The 26,398-nt window shown below is 43.0% G+C and overlaps 2 protein-coding genes across 4 annotated transcripts in view; one reads left to right on the forward strand and one right to left on the reverse strand.

Moving 5' to 3' along the window:
- Positions 1-25,110, reverse strand: part of AK9 (adenylate kinase 9) — a 171,381-nt gene extending 146,271 nt beyond the window's left edge. Inside the window, exons 1-9 of one of the 2 annotated variants that reach the window (XM_088460477.1) lie at positions 24,831-25,110; positions 18,365-18,490; positions 17,504-17,567; positions 15,548-15,600; positions 14,501-14,597; positions 8,983-9,095; positions 3,394-3,546; positions 2,894-3,016; positions 25-99 (exon numbers count right to left, since the gene is read on the reverse strand). In XM_088460477.1, the coding sequence (XP_088316603.1) occupies positions 25-99; positions 2,894-3,016; positions 3,394-3,546; positions 8,983-9,095; positions 14,501-14,597; positions 15,548-15,600; positions 17,504-17,567; positions 18,365-18,490; positions 24,831-24,914 (888 nt within the window). In that variant the 5' untranslated portion in view covers positions 24,915-25,110. Of the gene's footprint in view, positions 1-24; positions 100-2,893; positions 3,017-3,393; positions 3,547-8,982; positions 9,096-14,500; positions 14,598-15,547; positions 15,601-17,503; positions 17,568-18,364; positions 18,491-24,469; positions 24,499-24,830 lie in introns of those variants that run through there. The other variant, XM_088460478.1, reaches the window with a different exon arrangement.
- The window catches only part of FIG4 (FIG4 phosphoinositide 5-phosphatase), a 420,643-nt gene continuing 418,908 nt past the window's right edge, over positions 24,664-26,398 (forward strand). The window contains exon 1 of one of the 2 annotated variants that reach the window (XM_088460480.1): positions 24,664-25,231. The gene's annotated coding sequence lies outside the window, so the exon portion shown is untranslated. The remainder of the gene's footprint in view (positions 25,232-26,398) is intronic. The other variant, XM_088460479.1, reaches the window with a different exon arrangement.

The following is a 26,398-nucleotide window of genomic DNA, read 5'->3' on the forward strand; positions in this document are numbered from 1 at the left end:
CACAGTTTCATAAGAGTAACTTACAACACACAGTTCATCTGATTTCTTATTTCCATCAAGTTCAATTAGATAGTGAGGGTCATGATCAATCATCAGATCCTACAATACAAACAGCAAGCCGTGAAAACAACATAATATTCACATAATTACTCTTGCCTGATGGGGCTAAGGATGTAACATAACTGCAGGTTTTGGATTTACTGAAAAGTGAGAAAGTGGTGATTTGCTTTAAAAAAAAAAAAAAAAAAACATTCAGTAGTACGATTTCATATACAATTTTTAAAAACAGAAAGAAATCACGACTGTTAAAATAAATTAAATATTCATGAATTTGTTGTTCTATCAAAAATTATTTCATTTTTGTTTGAATAAATTGAAAATGTAATTTATATTTTATGTAAATATGCTTTAGAATCATTGAAAGAGCTGTTAAATGTGATATTTGCAGATCTATAATGTTGTTGGGCTTTTGAGAGCAGGCTGTTATTTGTTGTATAAAAGAATATCAAATATAAGTTTCTAGTTTTTTTCTCAGATTAGAGTATTTTTTGCACAGCTATAGCACGCAAATCTATTAGTGGTGTATAGGATACACATACTCTGTGCTTGAACACATTAGCAGTGCTAAAAAGATGGAGGCAAATTTAGTAAAATATTGAGCGAATGAGGATGCATAGTGCAGCTTAGTCACAGTTTTCATTGTGCGCCAAACAGGGCTATTTGGCACAATTTGAAGAGCGGTGTATGTGGACATATCTTTATAGTATCTCTTTGTATTTCATCTGAATACATTGCAATGTTCTAAAAGTTTCTACTAAATATGATAATTTTATTTATGAGTGTATTTATGTATATTTTAAAAACAAATGAACTTTTGCCAATATGATTTGGGTCTCAGGAAAAAAAATGTTGACTGCACTAAAAGGCACAGTAGGTGCTTCAATATATTAATAATACAGATCAGGTAATACCGTGTAGACACTAGTAATATTGTAATACTTTGGAAATACAAATCTACAAAAGGGATATTGGGAATATTCCAAAAAAAACAAAACAAAAGATATTTCAGAAAGTTTGACACACAAGGCTAAGTTTATGTAATTAAAGGTATCATATATATATATATATATATATATATATATATATATATATATATATATATATATATATATGTATATAAATAAATGTATATTGGTTATATATTAAAGTAAAGTTAATGTTAACAAATTAGAGTGTGAACAAAAAGTGCAAAACTACATTTAAATTTAAACAAGGAATCTCAGTACTCTGTAATGTAGCTCAGTAGCTTTTAAAACTGCCTTTCCTACCTACTGTAAGTCCCAATTAAATAGCCTAATGTAATGATTTAAGCCTATAATATAGTGCCAAATAATTCTATGAAACAGTGGAATACCCAGCAGTAAGATTCATATAGCTGGAATTAAAATGAACAGAGGGCCTGATTCAGGCCCAGTCGCAAGCGCTGAGCGCTCGCAAGCGGGTCGATGGTGGCCCACAGCGCATGCGTATGACGGAGCCGGCTCCGTCGTGTGCACGCGCGAGACCCGGCTAGCGATGGGCACTCCGTTGCTCCGGGTCTCGCAACAAAGGGGGCGAGCTGTCGATGTTGAGTGGCAGCTGCCCCCTTTGGTGGGCGGGCGGGGGGTGGCTGCCCAAACTGAGGCGTTCCCATGAGAACGCCTGTCGTTTGGGGGCGGCCCCATTGACATCATGAGTGATGTCAGTGGAGAGATTCCGGCTCTGTTAGAGACCCTACCACAAGGGTGGGAGATTCCGGCTCTGTTAGAGGCCACGAGACCCTACCACAAGGGTCTCGCCGCAAGCCCGATGGTCGCGATGGTCTTGACCATCATCATGGCCGCTCGCTGTAGCTGTGGGTGGTCACCCACAACTATGTGATCGGCCAGGAGGCCGTTCTAAAAAAAAAAAAAAAACGTCCCTGATTCAGAGTGAGCACTCTGTCAGAGCGACCGGGTCTGAATCAGGCCCAGAGTGAATAATCACCTTGTATTAAAGGGTTAATAGTATATCAGACATATTGAACTGGATAGTATGGTCTCATATCAGGAAATGTACCACATGAGTTGCTACCATCACTTTTGATGTTCAACATCACTTTTGATGTTCTCTATGAGTTCTTATTGGAATATTATAGCCTCACAACCGAATTGTACAACATAGATCTCATATTATGAATATAAGTGAATGAGGTATACTGCATATGTTCTTAAAAGTATCTGTGTGCCTCCAAAAGATAAATGAGGTACAGTTGGATTATGCAATTCTGGATATTGACAAGCTGAGGCTCTAAAAAAGGTATTTTTTTAATTACATTTATTTAATAGTATCTATTTCACAAGGCTGCTATTTATGATCGAATTGTGTGCCTTGTATCAAATGCTGCTCAGGATACAGTATCCTTTTATTATGAAACCTCCTATGCCAGTGGTTCCCAAACTATGCGCCATGGCACACTGGGGTGCCTCGGGACACTTGCAGGGGTGCCTCAGGTTGGTGGTCCAGCACCATATCAAATTATTTATGGTCAATGTAATGTAAATATGTGGACAAACAGAAGCACAAACCTGTCCACCACATAACTGACCCTAAGGATGACAGGTAAGCACAGTTTACTTCACTTCACTACTTTACTACATTTTTTTCTGAATTTCTCAATAACAAGCTTTTGGCTTAGCGGTGCCATGAAAACAATGCTGATAGGACGCCGTGGTTCAAAAAAGTTTGGGAACCACTGTCCTACAGTATGCAATAAATAGCTTTTATTCACATTATTTACTAAGAATGTTTCATAAAAACATACTGTATCCTGAACAGCATTTTATACAAACATTTTGCATTGGGTAACAACTACCTCCAGGGGGCGTAAAAGTGTGTCTTTGTATAATTGTATGCGCTCGTCAACATTTTCAGGGAAGTCCTCAGGTCTGTACACAAGCTGGTCCATTTTTTCTTTTAAGTTCTCAGGTTCTTCTTCCTTAGCAAATAAATAAATCCCAATTGATACATTATTGATCAGTATACAATGCACTACATACATTATGTTTGGCATTTTCCCTGATACTTCACCTGAAAAACTAATAACAGGGAAAAACAAAGAGAAATAAAATAATTAGACATGCCACATAGACAAATGAGACAACCATAATTGATGTACTGGGCAGGACCAATTCTTCCCAAATAAGTAACTATAGAAAATCAATAGTAGATCGCTGAGACAATTGCTGATTTAGCTTTCGAAAAACAATTCAGAACCCTGTGTTATAGTAATACATTATCACACGGCCTGTTTAATCCAGCAAGTTCCATGGGACTGACAGGATGCACTATATATGGTGTGCAGCATAGTATTACCTCTTCTTCCAGCTCTTCCTCCTCTTCCTCTTCTTCTTGAGGCTTCTTTTTTTCCTTGAGAGCAGGATCCCAATATTGCCGTTGATAAATTATCCCTGTATCTGGATCTTGCTTCTGTCCAGCCAGTCTTTTGCCCAAGTCTTTGTCCGGACACTAGTAGAGACAGAGACATTTTAAATATTCGGGGTAATAAGTCAGAAGTATGGGCGTAGCTATAGTGGGTGCAGGAGGTGCTATTGCTATGGGGCCCAGAGGTTTAGAGGGTCCTGGACCCAGGTTGCACAGTTGTCTATCAAGTTCCCGGAAATTGCCTGCTAAGCAATTGAGTCCAACCCATTGCCCAGTCTGAAAAAGAGGACTCATCAGCAATCTCTGTGTCTCCCTCCCAGTAAAGATCCACACTGATATGAACTATCTCCTGGAGGGCACTGTAATGTTACATGTTGTGAACTAGAGGGACATAAAATAAACTAGGGTCACTGTAATGTTGCACAGTAGGTACTGGGGGACACTACGCTTTCTCCCGGGACAGTGCTTCTGAATAGAGGCTGCACTGATTAAACAATTTCCCCATTGTGAAGCCTTTCAGCAAAACACTTCCTAGATACCAGCAGTTTGATCATTTGGGCCTGACCACAATTCCCATTTAAAATAATGGGGACTGCGGTCAGCAGCGTTAGTGTGCCTAACGCAAAAGAGATAGCTACTCTGTTCAAACTTTGTTAAATAGGCTAGCTACTTAAATAAGGCTAAAAAAACACACATTCACATGATTTTCAGGAGAAATTAAATTAATGAACACTAGGGCCCTCATTCAGAGCCGGACGCTCTGAGCAGAGCGCACGCTCTGAATGAGGGCCGCCCTCCATAATTATGGAGCGTCCTCCTGGACGCTCGTATAGCTGTGGGTCACCACCCACAGCCTATACGAGCGTGCAGTTTGATGGCCGCGATGGTCTTGACCATCGTGACCATCGCCACTGCGAGCCGGAGCCTGCGGTTGAGTTTTTCAACCGCAAGGCCCGGAGTGATTTTGGCTCTATCAGAGCCAAAATCACTCCCACTGACATCACTAGTGATGTCAGTGGGCCGGCTTCTGACGGTAGGCGTTCCCTTGGGAACGCCCCCGTCAGGGAGTCATGCCCCCGGCACGCCCACCAAAGGGGGCGTGCTATCAATCAACATCGACAGCACGCCCCCTTTGATCAGACACAACGAGCGAAGGAAAGTCCTTCGCTCGTCGCGTCTGGCGCATGCGCACGACGGAGCTCCCGCCGTGGTACGCATGCGCAGTGCACAACATCGACCCACTTGCGAGCGGACAGCCGCTTGCGAGTGGGTCTGAATCAGGCCCTAGGTTCCTAAGTCCTAACATTAGAAAAGGAATTTTGAATTCTAATATATTTGTATTCACAGAATGAGTGAAAATCAACTAATATAACTGGCACTAAACAGAAAGCACATATGGCTTTAGGTTGTAATTATAAATAAATGGCATGTTAAGTCACTTAGACAAATCTTGAATGTCTCTGGTAAGGATTGATTAAATAGTTCCTATGGTTACCACATTGCAGAGATGCAATATTGTAGTTTCAGACGCCTGTGAACGTAATCATAACTTGAAGTAAATATCATATTACAGCTGCACTACCACCCACGGAGGCAGCGTGCAATACAGCTCCACCCACTCCATGCAGCCGTAGGTCTCAAAGACAGGGGCTGTGTGACATTTTAGGGGGGAGTGTGAGTAGGAAAATCAAAGAAGCAATCACTAACAGCGCAACTTCACATGGATCTGTAGCCTTTTTAAAGTGGTGGAATAAAAATGTCCATCACATTAGGTCAGAGGTTCCCAAACACGGTCCTCAAGGCTCCCAAACAGTTCAGGTTTTAGAGTTATACATCGTTGAGCACAGGTGGCTTAATTAGTACCTCAGTCAATTTGATTTAACCACCTGTGCTCAACCATGGATATCTCTAATACCTGAACTGTTGGGGAGCCTTGAGGACCGCCATTGGGAACCTCTGCTTTAGGTGATACAATCTTCAGATGTAAAAGATTTGATTACAGAGCATGCGCAATGCAAATTCATGCAATATATACGCTCTCTACAAACAGCGGACGTTCAACTCTGCATCAGCTCCAATATGTTTAACAAATTGGACCATGCAGTGGCGTCACAAGGGGGGTGCGGTGGGTGCGGGCCGCACCGAGTGTCACCCTCCAAGGGGGTGACACCAAAATCCGACTCATCCCCGCCCCCCGCTCAGCAGAGCCTGCACTGCAGGGAGACGCCAGGCTGGAGAGGCGCTCTCCCTGCAGCAGCTGCTGAGACAGTTTTTACTTCTGCCGGCTGCCGCTGCGTCTGTCACACTGAGACAGCCAGCGGCAGCCTATAGTACAGTAAGTGCGGCTGTGCTCTTCATACAGTCCCCTACATGGGGGGGGGGGAGGAGCGCTAGAGGCACGGGGCTGATTACCTACTGTAAACAGTGTAAAGACGATCAGCCTGACTGAAGCCGCTGGGGTGGATCATGGCAGCTGAGCTCCTGCTCCTCCTCTCTTCAGTGAGTCAGCTCCCTCCATGTCTGACAGATCATCACTGGGAGCAGGCAGGGACAGTCTACAAAACATTTGCCAGTTTACAAGTGTATTCAAATACTGTTGATTACACTTGAATACTGACAAGTAGTTTGTACACGGTCCCTGCTTCTTCCCAGCGTGACCCTCTGACCTCCCATTCAGAGAGGATGAGAAGGAGCAGGGACACAGCATGCAGTGCAGCAGCAGCCAGCACAGTGACTATGCTCTAATGTATACAGTAGGTGTAATGGGAAGTAACTAATTCAGTGAGGAGAGAGTGTCTATGCTGGGGATGGTGTATTAATGTATATGCGTGGGTATACTCATTGTGTTTCTGTGTGTATAAGGGGTGTATTCATGTTATGTGTTATATGTGGGTCAATGATGGTCTCTGCATTATCTGGCGGTTACTACGACGCTCTCTGCATTATCTGGCGGTTACTACGACGCTCTCTGAATTATCTGGCGGTTACCATGACGCTCTCTGCATTATCTGGCGGTTACTACAATGCTCTCTGAATTATCTGACGGTTACCATGACGCTCTCTACATTATCTGGCGGTTACTACGATGCTCTCTGTAGTATCTGGCGGTTACTACAATGCTCTCTGCATTATCTGGCGGTTACTACGATGCTCTCTGCATTATCTGGCGGTTACTACGATGCTCTCTGTATTATCTGGCGGTTACTACGATGCTCTCTGTATTATCTGGCGGTTACTACAATGCTCTCTGCATTATCTGGCGGTTACTACGATGCTCTCTGCATTATCTGGCGGTTACTACAATGCTCTCTGTATTATCTGGCGGTTACCATGCCGCTCTCTGCATTATCTGGTGGTTACTACGATGCTCTCTGCATTATCTGGCAGCCACTGTTACACTCTATGCAATACAATAGGGGGCATTACTTCTGGGGGTAATATTATAGGGGGCATTACCACTGCCATTGTGGGCACTATTAGGGGGCATTACTAATGGGGGCACTACTACAGGGAGCATTACTTTTGATGGCACTACTACAGGGGGCATTACTACTGAAGGCATTACTACTAGGGGCACTACTAATGGGGGTATTACTACTAGGGGCATTTCTACTGAGGGCATTAATACTGGGGTCACTACTATAGGGGGCACTAATACTATAGAGGGCACTACTATAAGGGGCATTACCACTACCGCTGGGGGCACTATTAGGGGGCATTACCACTGGGGACATTGCATAGGGGCACTGCATAAGGGGCAACACTACTATGGGCACTACATATGGGGCACCACTACTGGGGGCATTGTGTAAATGTGTCTGCTGGACTGTTATTTGGGGAGAGTTTGCGGAGCTGCGCATTAATTAATTTATTTTTTTATGGGGGGGGTGTCACCATGAGTTATAGCACCGGGTGACACCAACACTAGTGACGCCTCTGGGACCATGCTACAAGCTAAAGTAATATGACATTTTAATCAGCAATGTAATAAAAATAGATGGACATCTTTGTAGGCTATTTTACATAAATGACAACAGATGCAGAATATCAATTATGTCATTAACAACATGTAAACATCAGCAATTCTTAGCTCATCCACAGTGCATACAGTTTTACCACTTTCAGACCTAAAATCCCAGGTTGAGCATGGGTTGAAGCCAGGCATCCCTTTCACACTTAGGGGACGACCCGGGTTATTTCTGGGTCGTCACCCTTCACAATGGACCCGGGTCTTGCAGTGACCCAGGATTCAGTGGGCGTTTGGAGATTATTTCATCTCCAAGTGCCACTGTCCCTCGTCAATCAGTTTGTTTTAGGAGTGACTTGGGTCATCAAGACCCGGGTCGCACCTTTCACACTTGAGCCTGGTTGTCGATCTGGGTTGCAAGTTCCGGGAAAATCCTGCTAGCTAGCAGGGTCGTGGACCCAGGACTGTCAACCCGGGTCGCACCTTTCAGACTTATGCTAGACCCAGATTGATGCGCGTTCACGTTCAAAAACTAGGGTTTTAGGCTTAAGTCTGAAAGGGTTATTATTTGCATTTCAAAGCTGCTGATATCTGAGAGGTGATAAGGAGCATACACACGGTCAGATTTGTCAGATGAACGATTGAACGATTGAATGATTTGAACGATTTGTACGATTTTACCAAAGTTTTGAACGATTGAACGATTTTTGACTGCATTAAAATGAATGGAATCGTCCAAGTCTGACTGCAAACACATCAGATGTCAGATATCGTTATGTGACAAACGGGAACGCGCATTGTAGATCGTCCATCGTTCAGGCATGTCAGATATGTCAGATTTTCCTTCAGATATGAACGACTGAACGATTTTTAAAACATTATCGTTCATATCTGAAGGAAAAATCTGACTGTGTGTATGCACCATTAGTGACGGATGGCCCTATGCAAAAGAGTTTTCAGATCAATGTAACTATAGCTGCACTCTGCTAGATAGAGCAACAAAAATGTAGATTTAAATGTAAAAATGAATGTAACCTCTAATTAATGTACATAATATTGCAGATGAAAAAATCTATTGAACATTTAGATAGGTAAAACAATAATAAACTCTGCATCTGTAAAAGTACTACTGGCCTAACCTAAACATTGCCTTCTGAGAGGTTGGCGTGAAAACTCAAAAAGGTGAACTTTTGCCACTGGAATGCTTGCAAGTACAACAAGCACCTGAGAAAGTTTGCAGTAACCCAGTGATCTTGATAGCTAAATAGTTTAGTCTGTATTTATTGTTTATTATTGCCAAGTGTCATCCATTATGAAAGTCATTTAGTTCTCTATTTAATATGTACTTTTCTAAAAATCTGACAATTGCCATGATTGGCTAACAATAGGATACACTGGGTAAAAACAAGCCAAACACCATGTTAGTCAGAGGAAAAAAGGTAATAGCAATACAAATGTTTATGTTTTCAATCTACTGCAAATGTCCATTTTGACAACCATTACCATAATGTACAGTATGTGAAACAATACATTTGTATAATAAATACTTGTACCTTGATATTAATGATGACATCCGGCTTTAATTTAAAGTTTTTAATTAGCTCAATTTGTTCTGGAACCTTTATATATTCCTCAGAGAGTGACGGCAGCCCACATAGCACATAGCCTAAATTGGGGATAAAAAGATGGAAGAAATTATTTGATATATCCCAGGAGTTACTTTTTGGTTTCCAATATCTCGGATAAAATGTGAAAACCTCTGTGCTCAATAATGGCAAAAATATAAAACAACTGATATAAAATGTATAATGCTACAAATCATGGAAAAGCATCAATGGTATGAAATGATATTTCCATTCTGCTATCCCGAATGCAAAAATATATTGGTCCTGATTCTGAGTCGCACAATGCTGAGGTTTTTGCTACTGCGCATGCGTCTATGTCCCTAAGAAGCCATACAGCTCATGTATGACAGTGTGTACGTACAGAGGCGCAGTTGCTATTGCGACTCACGGTATCAGAAATGTAATAGAGAATTGCTGGGCGTTCCGGGCAGTGACTTGGAGTTGGCTATTCAGACCCACAGAGATGGTCCGTCATATGGGTGTGTTATGGGAGTGTCACTGAAGTTTGCATAAATAGATGCTTCATCGCTCATTTTGGGGGCCATACTCAGACAAGACATCTGCACCTACCATAGGGCTGATGCAAGTTTTGAAGGTGCATCCGATGGTGCGACTAAAGATACACCAAGCATGATTGATGCGTCTTAAGATGCTTAAAGTGGGTATCTCAGTCACATTCACGCACACGTATATACAACAGGGAAGGAAAGAAGCGGACACTCTACTTTGTATAATCACTGAACCTTTTAAATGCCAGTCTCAGCTCAAGAGGAACAGCAATTTCTCTGCTGCATTGTCAGACAGATACAAAGGTTTATAATACAGCTGCATCAGACCGCTCACTTACATATCTTGATGCTGAACAGATATTGGAACCATTTTGGCTGTTCCCCACAATACATAGCACAATAGGTTAACCAATCAGGAATGTCCTGTAATGCATTTAAAAAAATGTATCTTTCTTCATCAGGCTACAAGGATACTACTGTAAACAAACACAGGTCAGCCAATATAAATGCCCCCACCTCACAATGAATAAAATCAAATCAAATTAGTTTTACTTCTAATAGTAATGGCAAATCATTTATATGGAGCAATGTGAACTGTGGATATAGTACACCTACTGTATGTCATCTATATACCATACTTCATTTGAGGATTACAATTAAATGGGTGCACGATTAGAGCTTATATCAGATTCCTTGTTATCCAGGCTGTAAAACCAAGTAGGCATACATTTCTGATGGAATGGGTATGAAGTTCAGGCGGCTGAATATCTCGACGCCGGCAGCCTGAAGGGAAAAGATCCCGACAGGGCAGGTAAGTACCCTATCCCTACCCCACTCCCCCCCTAACCCTCCATTAGTGGTGCCTAACCCTAACCTCCCCCCGGGGGTGCCTAATCCTAACCCCCCTCTAGGGGTGCCTAACCCTCCCACGTCTAACGCTAAGCGTGCCCCAGACTTACCTCGTTCGGTCCAGTGTCCTTTGGCATTCCGGGCGTCGGGATCAAGATAGGCGTCGGTATTTCGACATCTATCTTAAGTCCCTTGTCGGGATTTGGGTGTCGGTATTGAGACCGGCGTCTCATAACTACATCCCATTCCGGATATATATATCAAGAGCTAATAGGGTTATGTCCTCCATCTCAGTTTTTTTGGAACCTGTCATGGATTGGCAGGGTAGTGATCTTCCAGTATACTGCACTAATGGCTTTCGCAGAATTACTGAAATATTTGAGAAAAGCCAAAAACCCCTCTGCACCGACCATCTGTCTAGTAATTTTGATTATAATTTTCCAGAAAGCCTGTAGCATTCCCTCCAGATATGAGGTGAGGATGTTAGTGACAATCCACACCTACAACAAGTATTAGTAAGGCTTGTGCCCAGTGGCGTAACTTCATCCTAGGTGCCCGGATGCAAGATAAATGTTGGTCCCCCCCCCAAATTAAAATGTACCACTCCCCCAGCACCTATGCCAGCCCCAGCTGTCGCCCCCCTATGCAGTTCCCCCTGGAGTGGTCCCCCTGTGCAGTGCCCTCTGTAGAGGTCCCCCTATGCAGTCCCGCCTATGTAGTGCCCCCCAGTAATGGTCCCCTTATGCAGTACCTCCAGTAGTGGTCCCCCTTTGCAGTGCCCCAGTAGTAAGGGCCCCTGTAGTGCTCCCAGTAGTAAGTCCCCTGTAGTAAGCCCCCAGTAGTAAACTACCTGTAGTGTCCCCAGTAACGCCCCCTGTAGAAAGCCCACAGTAACGCCCCCTGTAGCAAGCCCCCAGTAATGCCCCCTGTAGTAAGCCCCCTGTAGAAAGCCCCCTTTAATGCCCCCTGTAGTAAGCCTCCAGTAATGCCCCCTGTAGTGAGCCCCCAGTAATGTCCCCTGCAGTGAGCCCCCAATAATGCCCCCTGTAGTGAGCCCCCCCATGAGCGCACACACATACAAAAAAAAACAAAAAACAATACTTACCTGAAACCCCACTCCAGTGCTGCTGCCTTCTGTCCCCGGCGCCCGCTCCTCGAAACTATGGGAGTGACGTCATGACGTCACTCCCATGGTGCATTGCGGGACCCAGAAGCGGAGCTCACCCAACCCGGTGAATGCAAACCAGGCGAAAAGTGCTGTCAGAATTCAGCCTGACACCCCCTAAAAGATGCACTAACATTGGGGATCAATGTACATGTCCCCGAATAGCCCTAATAAAGTTATTTGGGGTACTAAGGGGTGTCAATTTCTTCTAATTAGCGTCTTTGCACAAGTGGAGAAAATAAGTAGTCCTGTCAAATTTGGGATACTTGAAAATGGGTGCAAACATGGTTTATAGTTGCTAAAGTAAAGTTTAAAAAAACGCACCTGAAGCAAGCACCTGCAATAAAAAAAACACATCACCCATACTTGCAGACCCCCCAAAAGTCTATTTCGCTAGTTTTTATGTTTGTACCCCCACTTCACACTTTTACGCCCCCTTTTTCTAAGTAATTTTTTGGGGTGTTCCTCTATTTTTTTTAGGTTTTTTCATGCAGTTATCCTTTGGGGGGCTGTCCCAAGGGTGCTGTGTGGTTTCCCCACCTCTGCACCCCAAAATAGCGATTTTGCACTTCTTTCCTCCACCTATTCATAGGCTAATCTTTTTCGCCTATTACATTGCGTTGCGCTTTCGAGTACGCGAAAAGTGTTTGCAATTGAATGCGGAGATAAGTTTCCGCCTGGCAAAAAATCGCAATCTGCGACACTTTTTCGCAGATTCAGACGTTTAGTGGCTAATTGAAATTGGTGATTTACAATGTAATGTATTAAATATCGGCATTCAGCTGAAATCAAAAACAGATTATGGGGCACTGCGTAGCTTCTTCCTGCTTCAACACTGGCAGGCTTGTCCTTGTTTATTTACAGAGAGGATAGGGAACCTTAGGACCGGGGGCCATGTAAGGCCCGCGGAATCATTTGGTCTGGCCCTCTGAGCTTTTTTCTGCTAGCCTCATCTGGCAAGCAGGGTGCCTAGAATGGCACCCTGCAGCCAGAATCTATGCAGCAGTGCCACTTGGAGTGTCCTTCAGTGGCAAACGCAGGATTTCTAGAGGGGGATTTCCAAATGCGTGATTTTAGAGTGAGTGTGACCAGTCCATGGAGAGGGCATAATTACCACTTATCCAGCTTTAATATGTGTCATACAAAGTGTATTGTGTGTCATAATCCCAGCATATACAGGACCAGCGATCACAGTAAGCCATTAAATGCGGCAGTAGGGCCATCCTGCCTGAGCTGAATGTTTTTATTTTAGATGTGGGCACCATTCCAGGGCATGGGAGCAAGTCCGGGAGTCTGGGGGAGCAGTAGAATAACCTAGCACTGCCCTGGACATATATGTAAATATTGGGCTCTATAACAGTGCATCCCTAACAGTGAATGTTTTCCAGTTCTCCTAGTTGGTGCACAGATTATTTATTACTGGCTGATACATGTTAAAAGATCCACAGGTGGTGCTATTTATTGCATTTATGATACTGAGAAGAACATGCAGCACTAGTAAAATTCCATTATATTACTATTTCTATTGAGGTCATGGTGTGGGCTGGGGAGGGGGGTTTCCAGGCAGATGGAAAACCCCCCTGCATTTGCCTATGTCCTTAGGACGCTTCAGATTGTCACACTGCTGCCCTTACAGCTCCCCGGAGCATCTTTAGCATGCTCTGGGCATTGCTGTAATCACAGGCTATTGTGGCCCGCCCTTGTGGCCTACTCCGGACCCGCAAATAATGTTATATATATCAAAATGGCCCTCAGCAGAATAAAGGTTCCCCACTCCTGGGCTAGATTATAGCTCCGACTTCCCTGATTGGGTGGAACACACAAATCAAAATTTACAAAGGAAGGTTTGTTTCCAGATCAGATGTATAGAGACCAGTAAATAGCTGTTGAGGAAGATATGCTATATCACTATGTTTATTACTCACAAAGCAGTTTTTTCTCTTACAAAAGTTATCAGACATAGGGATCATGTGATCTCAGTACTGGCTATTTAGTGAGTTTAGAAATGTTTGAGCATGGAGACTCTTTTCTTAAGAAAGCAATGCACTCTTACCCTTGGGGCATCCTGGATAATCTTGCCAAGCATCACATTACCACAGAAATGTAAATTAAAACAGTACTTTGAACAATCAACATTATTTTATAGAATAGACCCAGCATACATGAAAGCTGCTGCATACTGGATAGGAAGCTAAACTGTGGTAGGGAATGGTATGCAGTCAGGAAGCCGACGGACCTAATCACGACAGTCTGCTTCCCGACTGTCATATCCCGGCTAGTGTCTAAAGATAGGCGTTGAAATGCCGACGCCTGTCATTAGACATATACCGGGAGCCCGACGCCCGGCATCCCGATCGAAGGGATGCCAGGCACCGAGCGAGGATAGCCGCGCGGGGGCGGAGGGGGGGTCACTTAGGTTTAGGGTTCCCGGGGGGGACTTAGGGTTAGGCACCCCCCGGTAGGTTAGGTTTAGGCTAGGGGAAGGGGGGGTTAGGCACCCCCGGGGGGGACTCAGGGTCAGGCAACCCCCTGGGGGACTTAGGTGCAGGTGGCGTGGAAGGGGGGGTTAGGTTTAGGCACTGGGGGGAAGGTTAGGGTTAGGCACCCCTAAGGGAGGGTTAGGGGAGAGAATTAGGCTAGTCAATACTTACCTTAGGGACGATCAGGATTTTCACCCATGTCGGGCAGCCGCTGTCGGCATGTGTCCGGCGGTAAATCATACCGATTCCGTAGAGAATTTCAGGACACCTCATTAACAATGTCTTTCAGAAATAAGTTTGTAATAAAAACATAGTACTTACTTTCTACAAAAGCATCTACCACATCTGTTCTGTCCATTCTCAATTAATAAGCAATTTATGCTAAGTAATAATAATCAATTTCACAATTTTTTCTTGACAGTAAATAATAAGGAAGAAACTACCATGATGGGTAACTTCTGCAGAATTTATCTTGTCCACAATCAGCGGTATTATTATTTCCTCGTGAACACTTTGACCCTTGTATAGGAGTTCTTGAATCTGTAATTTGAAACAAAGAGAATAATCTGCAACAGTCTGTGGCTAGAGGAGATGTTACTGAGCTACGGTTCTTCACTTGCTTTTAAGTTCCTACTTCACTTGGGTGTAAAATTCTGATGTGTTTCTGGTCTCTGATTGGATGTTGCTGAACCTGGCTTTGTTTTAATCTGCTGTTACTCTTTACAAATATATTGTGGGGCTGATTCTGAGAAGCACGCAAAGCAGCTGTAGTTGTGGGCAGCCGTGGAAGCTAAACTTACAACCTTATGCTAATATGAGCATCCATTCATTATGCTAATACGAGCCTCAATTCATTATGCTAATACGAGTACCCATTCAACTAATGTGGAGGTTCATACATGCGCAAGGGGAAACCCGTGCTGCCCACTGCCGCAACCCGTGCCGACGCAACTGCCATCTTTAGTATCTGCACTCCATCCAACCCCATGCTAGGTGCAAGAGATGCGTGTGAAACAGGCTTCCCTTCCCCATATACACAACTCAGTTTCACACTGAGCTTTAGATACATGCCTACAACACTCCCATAAGTCAGGGTGGTTACGTATGATCGGATTGTCATCACCCAGTTCCCGTCACGAAACGCCCATATTTCATGGAGAGGCAAATCCAGCCAAGTAGAAAACCACAATTTGCATCCATACTAAGAGATCCGTCTGACTCAGATCCTGTATGTGTATTTTTTGTCTGTGTGTTTTAGATTAGTATTCCCAATAGTCTTATGTTTATCCCAAACATTATGACATTATTTAACTATATGCATCCCCAGCACATCTCATTGAATCAGGTTTCATGGATTTATCACTCTTTCTTTAAATAAATGATGTAATGTTACTTTTCAATTAACTTCCTTTTAATTTCAGTTTATATCCTTTCTATCATATCATTGTATAATTTTATTCAATATGTATTTATTAATAGACTGTACGAACCATAATGCCTTGTTCTGTTTCTCTCCTAATGTGTTCATTAATCAGATCTTTGACTAGAAAATAATCAAAAGACAAAAAAAGCATTATATGTAATGTATTTATCATACATGAATTTTGATACAGAATAAAGATGTAGTTCAAAACAGCAGTTTTTTAATAGCCCATATTAATTTTTAATGCCTTCTTACTAATAACTAGGATTCATAGTAATGCCGGGACTGAAGAGTTTTCATTCCTGTGGTAAAGCAAAGTGTATGCAACATTTCTGAACGCTTTAAGCATCTACCAGCATTTAGATATGACAGGCAAGTATAAAGTGCAGAGATGAATGTTCCATATGACAGCAGGAATTTTCAGGCAGTTATTAAACGTGGTGAATGCCATGCAGTAACGTGCTTAGATAGAATCAGTTTGATTTACCGCATGGCCGGCGGTTCAAACCCTGATAGAAGCTGCCCGGCAGGGGTGAAAATCCTGATCGTCCAAGATAAGTATTTCCTAACCCTATTCTACCCCCTAACCCTCTCTTAGGGGTGCCTAACCCTAACCTCCCCCCCAAGTGCCTAACCCCAATCCCCCCGCTAAGTGCCTAAGCCTAACCCTAAATCTCCCCCCCTAGCCTAACGCTAACCTCGGGGGGGTGCCTAATCCTAAATCCCCCCCCCCCGGGAGCCCTAAACCTAACCCCCCCCACGCGGCTGTCTGTGCCCGGCGCCTGGTTTATCTTCGATCGGTAAGCCGGGCGTCGGGCTCCCGGCGTAGGTCTAATGACAGGCATCGAGATTTCGATGCTTGTCATTAGACCCCTGCCGGGATTAGACTACCCGCTTAGATTACCTCTCAGCTCCAAGCACCCAATTTGGTTACATATGTGTAAACTGGCAAAACTACCAGAGGCAATGGAGGAGTCACTTGTGGGTGTCAGTCCTGAGCACACAATGTGCTCCTACCTCTTGGCAGCATCCCTGACAGGAATAGAGAACAGGAGGATATGGAGAGAATTCTTACTGGGGTGTGCATGCATGTGTGTGAAAGTGTGTGTGAATGTGTGTATGTGTCAGAATTCACTTCCATGAGATATTGACAATGACCTTCTACTGTCCAGCTGGCATGCACGATGCATAATTAGGTGACAGCTCTTCAGACCTTGCACACAATACCAGAACATTGATATACAGGTAATACCATTCTAAAACTACAATGATATTACAGTAACATCTTCAATGCATAAGATAGCCTATACGTGATTCACATTGCATAACTAATATGATAAACATCCTTCTTCTATCTACTTTATTTCTCTTTTCATTTTTAAAAACCTCATGTTATAGTTGATCTTTATATGTATTTAGGGTATTACAATTGGTATAATCTTTTATTGGGCCTGATTCAGATTTGTACGTAAACTCGTTTGTATAAGTACAACTCCGATGTTTGGTGATATGCACATATGCAGGATCTGTACTGCTCATGTGCAGATCTGTGTCTGTGACAACGGTTGCGGTGCTTCATACGCTGCAGCATGACTGACATGGTGCAGTCATATGGGGGCAGGTAAGAGACAGCAACGGCCAGTGTCCCAGAAAACAGGACTGACCCGCAGCTTCACTGGTCCCGGCAGCATCAAATACATGGCCATCCTGAGTAACCTGAGGGTTACAGATAACTGACATTCACGCAGTTAAGCCAATGGCTGCATCCATGGACACAGCATCAGATCAGAGAAACCAGCATTGTCGTTTTATTACTTAAGAAGCCTTCTGCAGCTTTTGCATATTGTAGCACAAAGACAAAGACATACAAAGACGCAGCGGCTGTGCTATAGCGTCAATCTCTGAATCTGACCCATTGTTGGAGAACTCTATTTCACAGGTTTTTTTATTTTTAAATAACGTCAGACCAGTCGCAGTGTTTTAAAATTGTTTCTTGTGATCAGAAGCACAATTAATACATTACCTTCAATATAAATGCAATTCCATGCCTGTGAGAGCTTCTTCCCTAGCGATGCCTTTCCAGTGCCCTAAAAAGACAGCGTTAAAGTAAAGTATCATCAATAAGCTGCTCATAGTTCACATATTCTTATTGTGACAAACCACAATAAACCCCATGCACTTACATGCTACTATAAGTATGATTTTGTTTCCTCTACATAAGTAAATTACCAAATTCAATTTAACATGGCATTAAAAAAATTATTAATTATTTAACCAGGCATTAAAGGAAAAAATAAAAATATCTAGACGGTAACGTTTATAATTTTCTACCACTAATCATACAAAAATATGTCAGTTAATGCATAATTATTTAAATTCATAATGTGACGAAACAATTAGGTAGGTGAACTGCACAGGGAAAAGGATTATAAAGTCAATGACCCTATTAAAATGTATGTTAGAATGAGGAGATGAAAGAGACACTGTTACAAAACCTTTTTCTTTGATAATTGAAATGATTAGTTGTATTATGGGACTTTCAGACATGGAAAGAGATTAATGAAAGTAAGGCAAGCTAATTTCTTTTGAACTTCTATGTTATTCATGTGAGGCACATTTGCAATTATAATAGTCTTCACAGCCTAGCACAATAATAACAGTGATCTGCACTATTGGACAAATTATATTTCTCTATAGATGCATTTTTCTGGATGGTTGTAACTTTGATTTTTGTGCTTTTGTAAAAAACCAGGATGTATACTTATGTATATACAGATATATTTTACATGACACAAGGTAGCAGCTAAAAGAAAAATGTAAATACAGGGCACTTCCTATCAGTGCTTAGATTAATAAGGCACACCAATAGAAAAATAAATCTTACAGGTTTTCCAATGATAAGGAAACAAGTTGGTTTGGATAGGAGAAAATTTCTCTCAACTTCATTCTCATCAAATGTGTCCGCAAGTGGGGAGAGACAACTGTTTTCTTGCAGAGCCATTACAAAGTCCTGCAAACAAAATGAACACAAGTGTCTGAAGTAAATGCATTTTTTTTATTTATAATCTTAACACTTTCTTTACAGTCTTACAACTAAAGTAATGCATACTGTGTTTTCCTGCATCTTTTGACGGAATCGGTATGATTTACCGCCAAACCCCTGGCCGGTGGTTCAAATCCCGACAGCGGCTGCCCAACAAGGATGAAAATCCTGATCATCCCTCGGTAAGTATTCACTAACCTAATTCTATCCCCTAACCCTAACCCTCCCTTAGGGGTGGCTAACCCTAACCTTCCCTCTCAGTGCCTAACCCTAATCCCCCCTCTAAGTGCCTAAACCTGACCCCCCCTTCCCCCGGGGGGTGCCTAATCCTAACCTCCCCCCGGGGTTGCCTAACCCTCCCTCCCCCTAGCCTAGCCCTAACCTCCCAGGGGGAGGGGGGTGTGCCTAACCCTAAGTCCCCCCCAGGAGCCCTAAACCTAACCCTCCCCCCCAGCGGCTGTCCGCGCCCGGCAACACTTCGATCAGTGAAATGACAGGCGTCTAGATTTAGACGCCTGTCATTTAACTCTCGCCGGGATAAAGCAGTCGGGAAGCCGGCTGTCGGGATTAGGTCCGCCGGCTTCCCGACTGCATACCCTTTTGACTCATATGCATAACCAATGGTTTTAAAATGTCTTTTCACACATTGCACCTCAGTGCAGTACAATGTGGACTTTTCCTAATACGAGGTGATAGTATTGTTTTTTTTTTTTTAACAATAGAAAGAAAACTATTATGATCTAAATATATTGTTGCAAGCTTAGGGACGTATTCAATTAGCCGCAAAAAGTCGTCAGCTTTTCGCATGCCGGACTTTTTCCCGTCATCAATGGTTTTACTAGCGGGAAAGTTTTGCACTTGTCACCGCTTATCCCCGTATTCAATTCCAAAGGACGCGTAAATGGGACCCAGCGAAACTCAAACAGGCGAAAAGTGCTGTCAGTTTTGGGGAAATTAGCCTGACACCCCTCAAAAGATGCACTAACATTGGGGATCACTATAGATACCCCCAAATAGCCCTACTGAAGCTCTTTGGGGTACTTAAATGCTCTCAATAGCTGGTAATTAATGTCTTTTCACAAGTGGTGAAGAATAGCATTTTGCAGGTTTTTTTTAAGAAATAAGTAGTCCCAGCAAATTTGGGGTACATGAAAATGGGTGCAAACATATTTTAAAGTTGCTATTGTGAAGTTTTAAAAAAACTTTAAAAAATACACGTGCCGCAAGCACCTGCAATTTTAAAAACACCTGGGCCATACTTGGGAGCCCACCTGGAGTATATTTCGCTAGTTTTTAAGTTTGTCCCCTATAACTTTGTACTTTTTCACCCCCTTTTTAAAAGTCATTTTTTTGGGTGTTCTTAAGTTTTTTAATACTTTTTTGACACAGTTTACCTTTGGGGGGCTGTCCCAAGGGTGCAGGGTGGTTCCCGCAAGTTTGCTACCCAAAACCCCAATTCTGGAATTGAATACGGAGATAAGTTTTCGCAGGGGGAAATGACATCACTGGCGAAACTTTTTAGCCGAAAACGGCTTATCGCGGCTAATTGAATATGCCCCTTATTTCTAGTTAATTTTTCCTTGTTACCAAATATAGCAATTAGTTCCTTTAACTCGGACAAGTAGGCAATGCATTTCCTTATATTTGAAGGAGTGAATACCCTTATATATTAAAAACAACATAAATAATATAAACAATCATTGATGTTTGGATTCTAATTATCATCAAGGAGACACAGTATATCTATATATATATATATATATATATATATACATACACAGAAACACATGAGTGCTGATTGAAAAGTAATGAGACTGCCTCTGTTTTTCTGTCCCATAGGTAGAAGTGGCAATGCTATGCTAGTTATTGTGAAGTTCATTCATCCATGTGTCTGAACCTGCGGTTGGACTGCTGTAGTCTTCTTTGTTTGGTCACAGCGAGTAGAAGATCTTTGTACGTTTCGTTATGGCGGATGAGGACGTGTCTGTGAGATTACGTCAGAGATGTGTGATTGAATTTTGTGTTAAACTTGAAAAAGCGGAAATGAAACTCATGAAATGTTACGGCAAGCAATTAGCCGTGCTGCAGTACTTCGGTGGTGGAAGCACTTGAAAGAGGGTAATACGCAAGTGACTGACACAGCGCATTCTGGGAGACCATCCACCGTAGTTACAGATGTCAACATTGAAAAAGCTGCAGAGATATTGCTTAATGACAGAATGATAACTTTACACTAACTTGGCAACTCATTCGAATGGGTTCAGCATATTGTGACAAAGGAACTGAAAACGCATCACGTGTGTGCCAGGCGGGTACCCAGAAATCTCACAGAAGAGAAGATACGACAACGAGTTGAATCATGCAAGAACACCGTTTGAATGTCCGAGAGGATGCCTGATTTCCTGACATCGATTGTGACGTGTGACGAATCGTGGATTTGTCATTATGATCTGGAATCCGAATGGTCCAGTGTATGGAAACACGAAAATTCGCCTACGCCAAAAACATCCTGTGTGAGTCCTTCGGCGTGTAAAGCCATGCTACTGCTGTTCTTTGATGTGCACGGTATGATCCTACAGCACTGGGTTCCCCGTGGACAGACAATTAATGGTGACTACTATACAAACATCCTGAAAACCCATTTGCGTGGAGCCATGAGGAAGAAAAGATCATATTTGCTGAAGAAACAGTGGTTTTTGCCTCAAGACAATGCCCAACCACATGTTGCTGCTGTTGCATTGTCAGTACTGACTGAAATTAATGGGACAGCACAACACCCTCCATATAGCCCGGACTTAGCACCCTGTGATTTCTGGGCATTCCCAACCCTGAAAATACAACTGCGCGGAAAGAAGATCTCAACAGATGATGAAGTGAAAAATGCCACAGCTGCAACACTAACAGTGATGTCACTAATAGTCTACTGTACATCTTTTAATCTTTATTAAGATGCTGCAAAAAATTTCTAGAATGTGAAGGACGCTACTTTGAAAAATCAAAATGTTCAGATCCTGTGGAGTCATCTGATTCTGAATAAAAAAATCAGTCTCATTACTATTCAATCAGCCCTCCTATATATATTTGATATGTAAGCACATTTGGTTTTTATATTCACAGAGGAACTTTTTATATGAGCAGTACATACTAATGACGCTGGGCATTGCATCATGAGAGGAGGAGTGGAGGGAGTTCAGTCATCTGCACAGACTGATAGGACGATGTCCCTACAATTTTCCGCCAAAATAATGATATTTCTCATATGTCACTATCAGATGGCGGCATATAAGGTTTTGTTTAATGTTTGTCTGCTTGCTGAATAGCAAAAAAACGGTAAGCTCTGTAGAGAATAATGGTTTGATCTCTAAATGCCATGTTTTAGGAGTTGGCATTTAGGCCCCAAATTAATAATGATCGCTATTGCAATGCATTCTGGGCATGACATTGCTGCCCATGATTGCATTGCAATATGTGATCATAGTGCCCGTATGTACCATCCGGCACATGCAGGGAGAGGGTCTCCGAAAGGAGCCCGTCCCTGCAATGTGCCCGGAGAGGGAGAGCTGCCGGGGCTAATGTGTATGTGCAGTCATGCTGACTGCACATGCACAGCTGCCATTGCCAGGGAGGGTTCCAGTGGAACCCCTCGCGAGCTAATTATGCGCGGTGTAGCCCATAGGCTACAGCGGCTAATGCCATCTTCAGATGGCGTTAGCTGTGAGCGCCAATATCCAGAATGCATCGCATTCCGGATGTTGGTAAATTTGGCAAAATCGGATCCCCCATAGAAACCTATGGGGGAGGCGGCTGCCTGCGGGAATGGAGGGATCACAGCAGGTATCGGAGATACCTGATGTGGGTCCCTCCTTAATACATCCAGGTGTAACTTAATATTTGTGGTCAACCCACGAAAACGGGTGTTTTTGGGGATTATACCTCAAATATACGATATATGGGCCCCTTAATGAGAAAATAATGGTGGTATCTACAAAGCAGTAATACTTAAATTACGTGGAATAAGTTTCATTGGTTTTTCTTAAAATTAGCCATGAAAATAAATCACTTTTATATTATATTTTTGTTGTTTTCTTCACAAGAGATTATGGCCCTCATTCAGAGCCATACGCTCTGAGCAGAGCGCACGCTCTGAATGAGGGCCGGGCTCCATGAAAATGGAGCGTCCTCCTGGACGCTCGTATAGCTGTGGGTCACCACCCACAGGCTATACGAGCGTGCATTGTGATGGCCGCGATGGTCGTGACCATCGCGACCATCGAAATTGCGAGCCGGAGCCTGCGGTTGAGGTTTTCAACCGCAAGCTCCGGAGTGATTTTGGCTCTATCAGAGCCAAAATCACTCCCACTGACATCACTAGTGATGTCAGTGGGCCGGCTTTTGACGGGAGGCGTTCCCGTGGGAACGCCCCCGTCAGGGAGGCACGCCCCCGGCACGCCCACCGAAGGGGGCGTGCTGTCAATCAACATTGACAGCACGCCCCCTTTGATCGGACACAACGAGCGAAGGACTTTCCTTCGCTCGTCGCGTCTGGCGCATGCGCACGACGGAGCTCCCTCCGTCGTGCGCATGCTCAGTCCATAACATCGACCCACTTGCGAGCGGACAGCCGCTCGCGAGTGGGTCTGAATCAGGCCCTATGTACTGTATCATATATCTTACTGGCTATACATCACTTATATTTTTATAATCTCTAAAAAATTAAAACTGCATGTGACTTCACTCCAGGATCAATATGCCTCATCATTTTGTGGGGAACAGAGACTGAGATTTTGGTATATTTCATAATTTGCTTCTATCAAAAAGATTGGCATTGCTTTATTATTCTGCCACCATTATTCCATATAAAGTTTCTGTAAACTGCAAGAGCCTACAATAGTTTCAGTGCTCCTCTATAAACTTTCATAAAACCTTCTGCACTAGACAATACTAATCTTAAATCAAAACAACTGTGCCTGAAGTCTGTTTTATAGAATGTAAAAGTGTCTGTTTTATAATATTACATCGTACTATTATAATGGGTGTGCAACATTGGGGTGCACCCTGAATAGCAAAAATGGACTCCCTGGGGACATTATTTAATCTCTGCAGGGGATGCACTTACCGTTATGTCATTCCCAATAGGACAGAAATGATTTAAAACCCAAACTTTATCAAATTCATTGAAATACCTAATAAAAAGCTAAGTCGTGGTGCTTGTGCTTCAGAAGTCCTTCACATTGCCAGCACGTCATTGCAGTTTGCATTTACTTATAAGGGTCAATTATATTGAGATTAGAGACTTGTGTAGGCAATGTGAAGAACTTCTCTACACCAGCATCCCTATTTGAAAACAGTAATTTAGTTTAAAACTATTATTTTGCAAATCAAGGGCACTTTGAATGTATTATCCTCTGAGGTAAATGATCAGTTCAAGGAAAACAAATCATTAATAATTACTATATAGCAACAAGCACTATAGTCACAATTATAATTACTGTGTAGCATCGAACAGCACTGAACATCCCATAGCTGTAGTCATGTGATGAACTTGTTAACTCAACATAACATAATATATGAATCCATATTAATATATAACAGACATTTTACTTACCTACTGTATGAACGAGTTATGTGCTTATAATTATTCCGCAAGTTTACTATGATAAAGTAACACTGATAACTATACCTGTCTACGAGTGCTCCGTGTTATAGTAAATACACAACGGCTTTTTATATTTCGCTTTTTATTAGATATTTTAATGAGCTTTAATAGTTTGGATTTTAAAACATTGATGAACCCTCTGGTAATGTCGTAACGGTAATAAGCAATGTTGCGGAGTGCCCCATTCACAGATGCAGCGATGGCACCGTGGGGTGCCCCCAGCAGAGGAGAGCTAGTGTGGCGATACTGGCAGCAGGGTGCCTGCAGCAGGTAAGGCACCGCATACTCACCGCTCAGCCTCCCGCACCTCCGTCTCCACTGTGTGACTCGCACTGATTTTTGTGTACAGCCCGGGGGTCTCCATGGCGACAGCCCCGCCCGCCCCAAACCAAGCACCCGTCACGTGTCCCGCTCCCCGTCCAGCACAGTGACAGCGCTGAGGTTGTCAGATCCGTCCCTTTAATAAGCAACACATGAATTACACAGGTTCTGTGGATGGCTGACTTCTAGGGATATACTATATATTATTAGTTATAGTTAGTATATCCCTATATGTCACCCATCCGAGAACATGTAGCGCTGCTGCGGTCACACTATGGGGGAGATGTATGAGATGTATTAAGCAGTGTAAATTATAGGTGACCCTATTACCCCGGATAATTCAGCAGCAGCAGCCCACAGTGCTGCGCAGTGACCATGATCTGCAGGCTGGGCACGGCGCAGGCAGTCATACATAAGGGGTCTTCCCAATCCTCTAACAGCATTCTCTATGTCCCATGGACAGAGTGACCGTGTGCCCTGGCTGCTGGTACAGAGGTCACCGCATTAGTAACAGACAGTCACACACTGGACCCTGGAAAAAAAAAATTCTGTTCGTAGATCATTCATAGCACCAATAGTGCGCAACACAGCTCGCGCTGCTTTAGTCCCATTAGGCTTCCGTCCAGCACGTGATGCCCTTTCTACCAAACCCGGAAACTATGCCATCTGCCCACACTGAGCAGTGCCTGTAACGCCCTGATTGCTGACGGCATACTCTAGTCCTGTCTCAGGTATGTGAGTTTTCTTGCCTACTAGGAGGATATTACTCTGCTAGCAGCAGCCATGTCAGTACTGAGCCTGTCAGGGGCCCGGTCTCCGGGGGCAGGGGGCGGTTATTCAGCAGATGTGATATCATTGTGTGTTACTGGAAATTTATCTTTTTTTTATGGATAATCATCTAAAGCCCAGCGGTGCTTGTGCTCTATCCAACCGTGCCTCAACGTGTAGGAGCAGGGTTGTCACATGTCTTGTACTGAGGAATCCAGGGCTTTTTGACTGGCTGCATGGCTGCTGAATAGGGCAAATCAGGAGCAGTTGTCTAAATTATGTCCTTGTCCTGCATTATATTGTATTGTACTGTAAGTCACTTTTTTGGTTATGCACTTTGTAAGGTGCTGCGGAACACTTGTGGCGCCATATAAAAAAACGATAATAATAATCCCCTTCACGGAGAGGATCCTGACGTAATCAGCCAGTGTCCAGCGTCATTCCCTACCATCCAAGTGGGCATAGAGGGGGAATATAACCTTAGAATATACAGGGTGTCCCTAAAGTCTGGACTTATAGGAAATCTCATTAACTATATATTTTTTTTACCAACACATTAAATATGGCTTTGTCAAAAGAAGAAAGAGTTGGTCACATCTAAAGATGGCAGATGAATTTAATGCACGTCATTTCATTTTTTGAAAATATGTTTTTTTGCCTCTGTGTCCAGACTTTAGGCACACCCTGTATATGTCTGCCTAGCATTCCACTGGGGATGCCTAATTCTTTTCGCCTTGACTCCGAGGTATAATGCTAAGTTGAAATACTAGCTATAAAAATGCCTATGTTATCAGAAAAATTTCCATGAGTTCACTGTCCAGTTATTTGCTTTCTAAAAAAGAGGGAAGATTAGTGATGGGCATACATATCCTTTAAAAAACAAACAGATTTTCATGTTCGATGTATTGTGATAGGATGGATATTTTTAAAACCTGGACTGTAATGACAGAGTTTGGGTACCTCTACCATACACTATACAACTTTATTAATCAGACCAGCCAACTAAAAATGTTCTGATGACACAGACACTCTACTTCTGTATGTAAAAAATCAGAATGAAAATAAAGAATAAATGTGTGGGAGTCTCCCAAGTTTTTAAACCAGCAAAGGTCCCCCCAGATTTTATGGTA

Source organism: Taudactylus pleione, unplaced genomic scaffold (assembly GCF_031769625.1).
Source record: "Taudactylus pleione unplaced genomic scaffold, aTauple2 ptg000046l, whole genome shotgun sequence".
Lineage (NCBI taxonomy): Eukaryota > Metazoa > Chordata > Amphibia > Anura > Myobatrachidae > Taudactylus > Taudactylus pleione.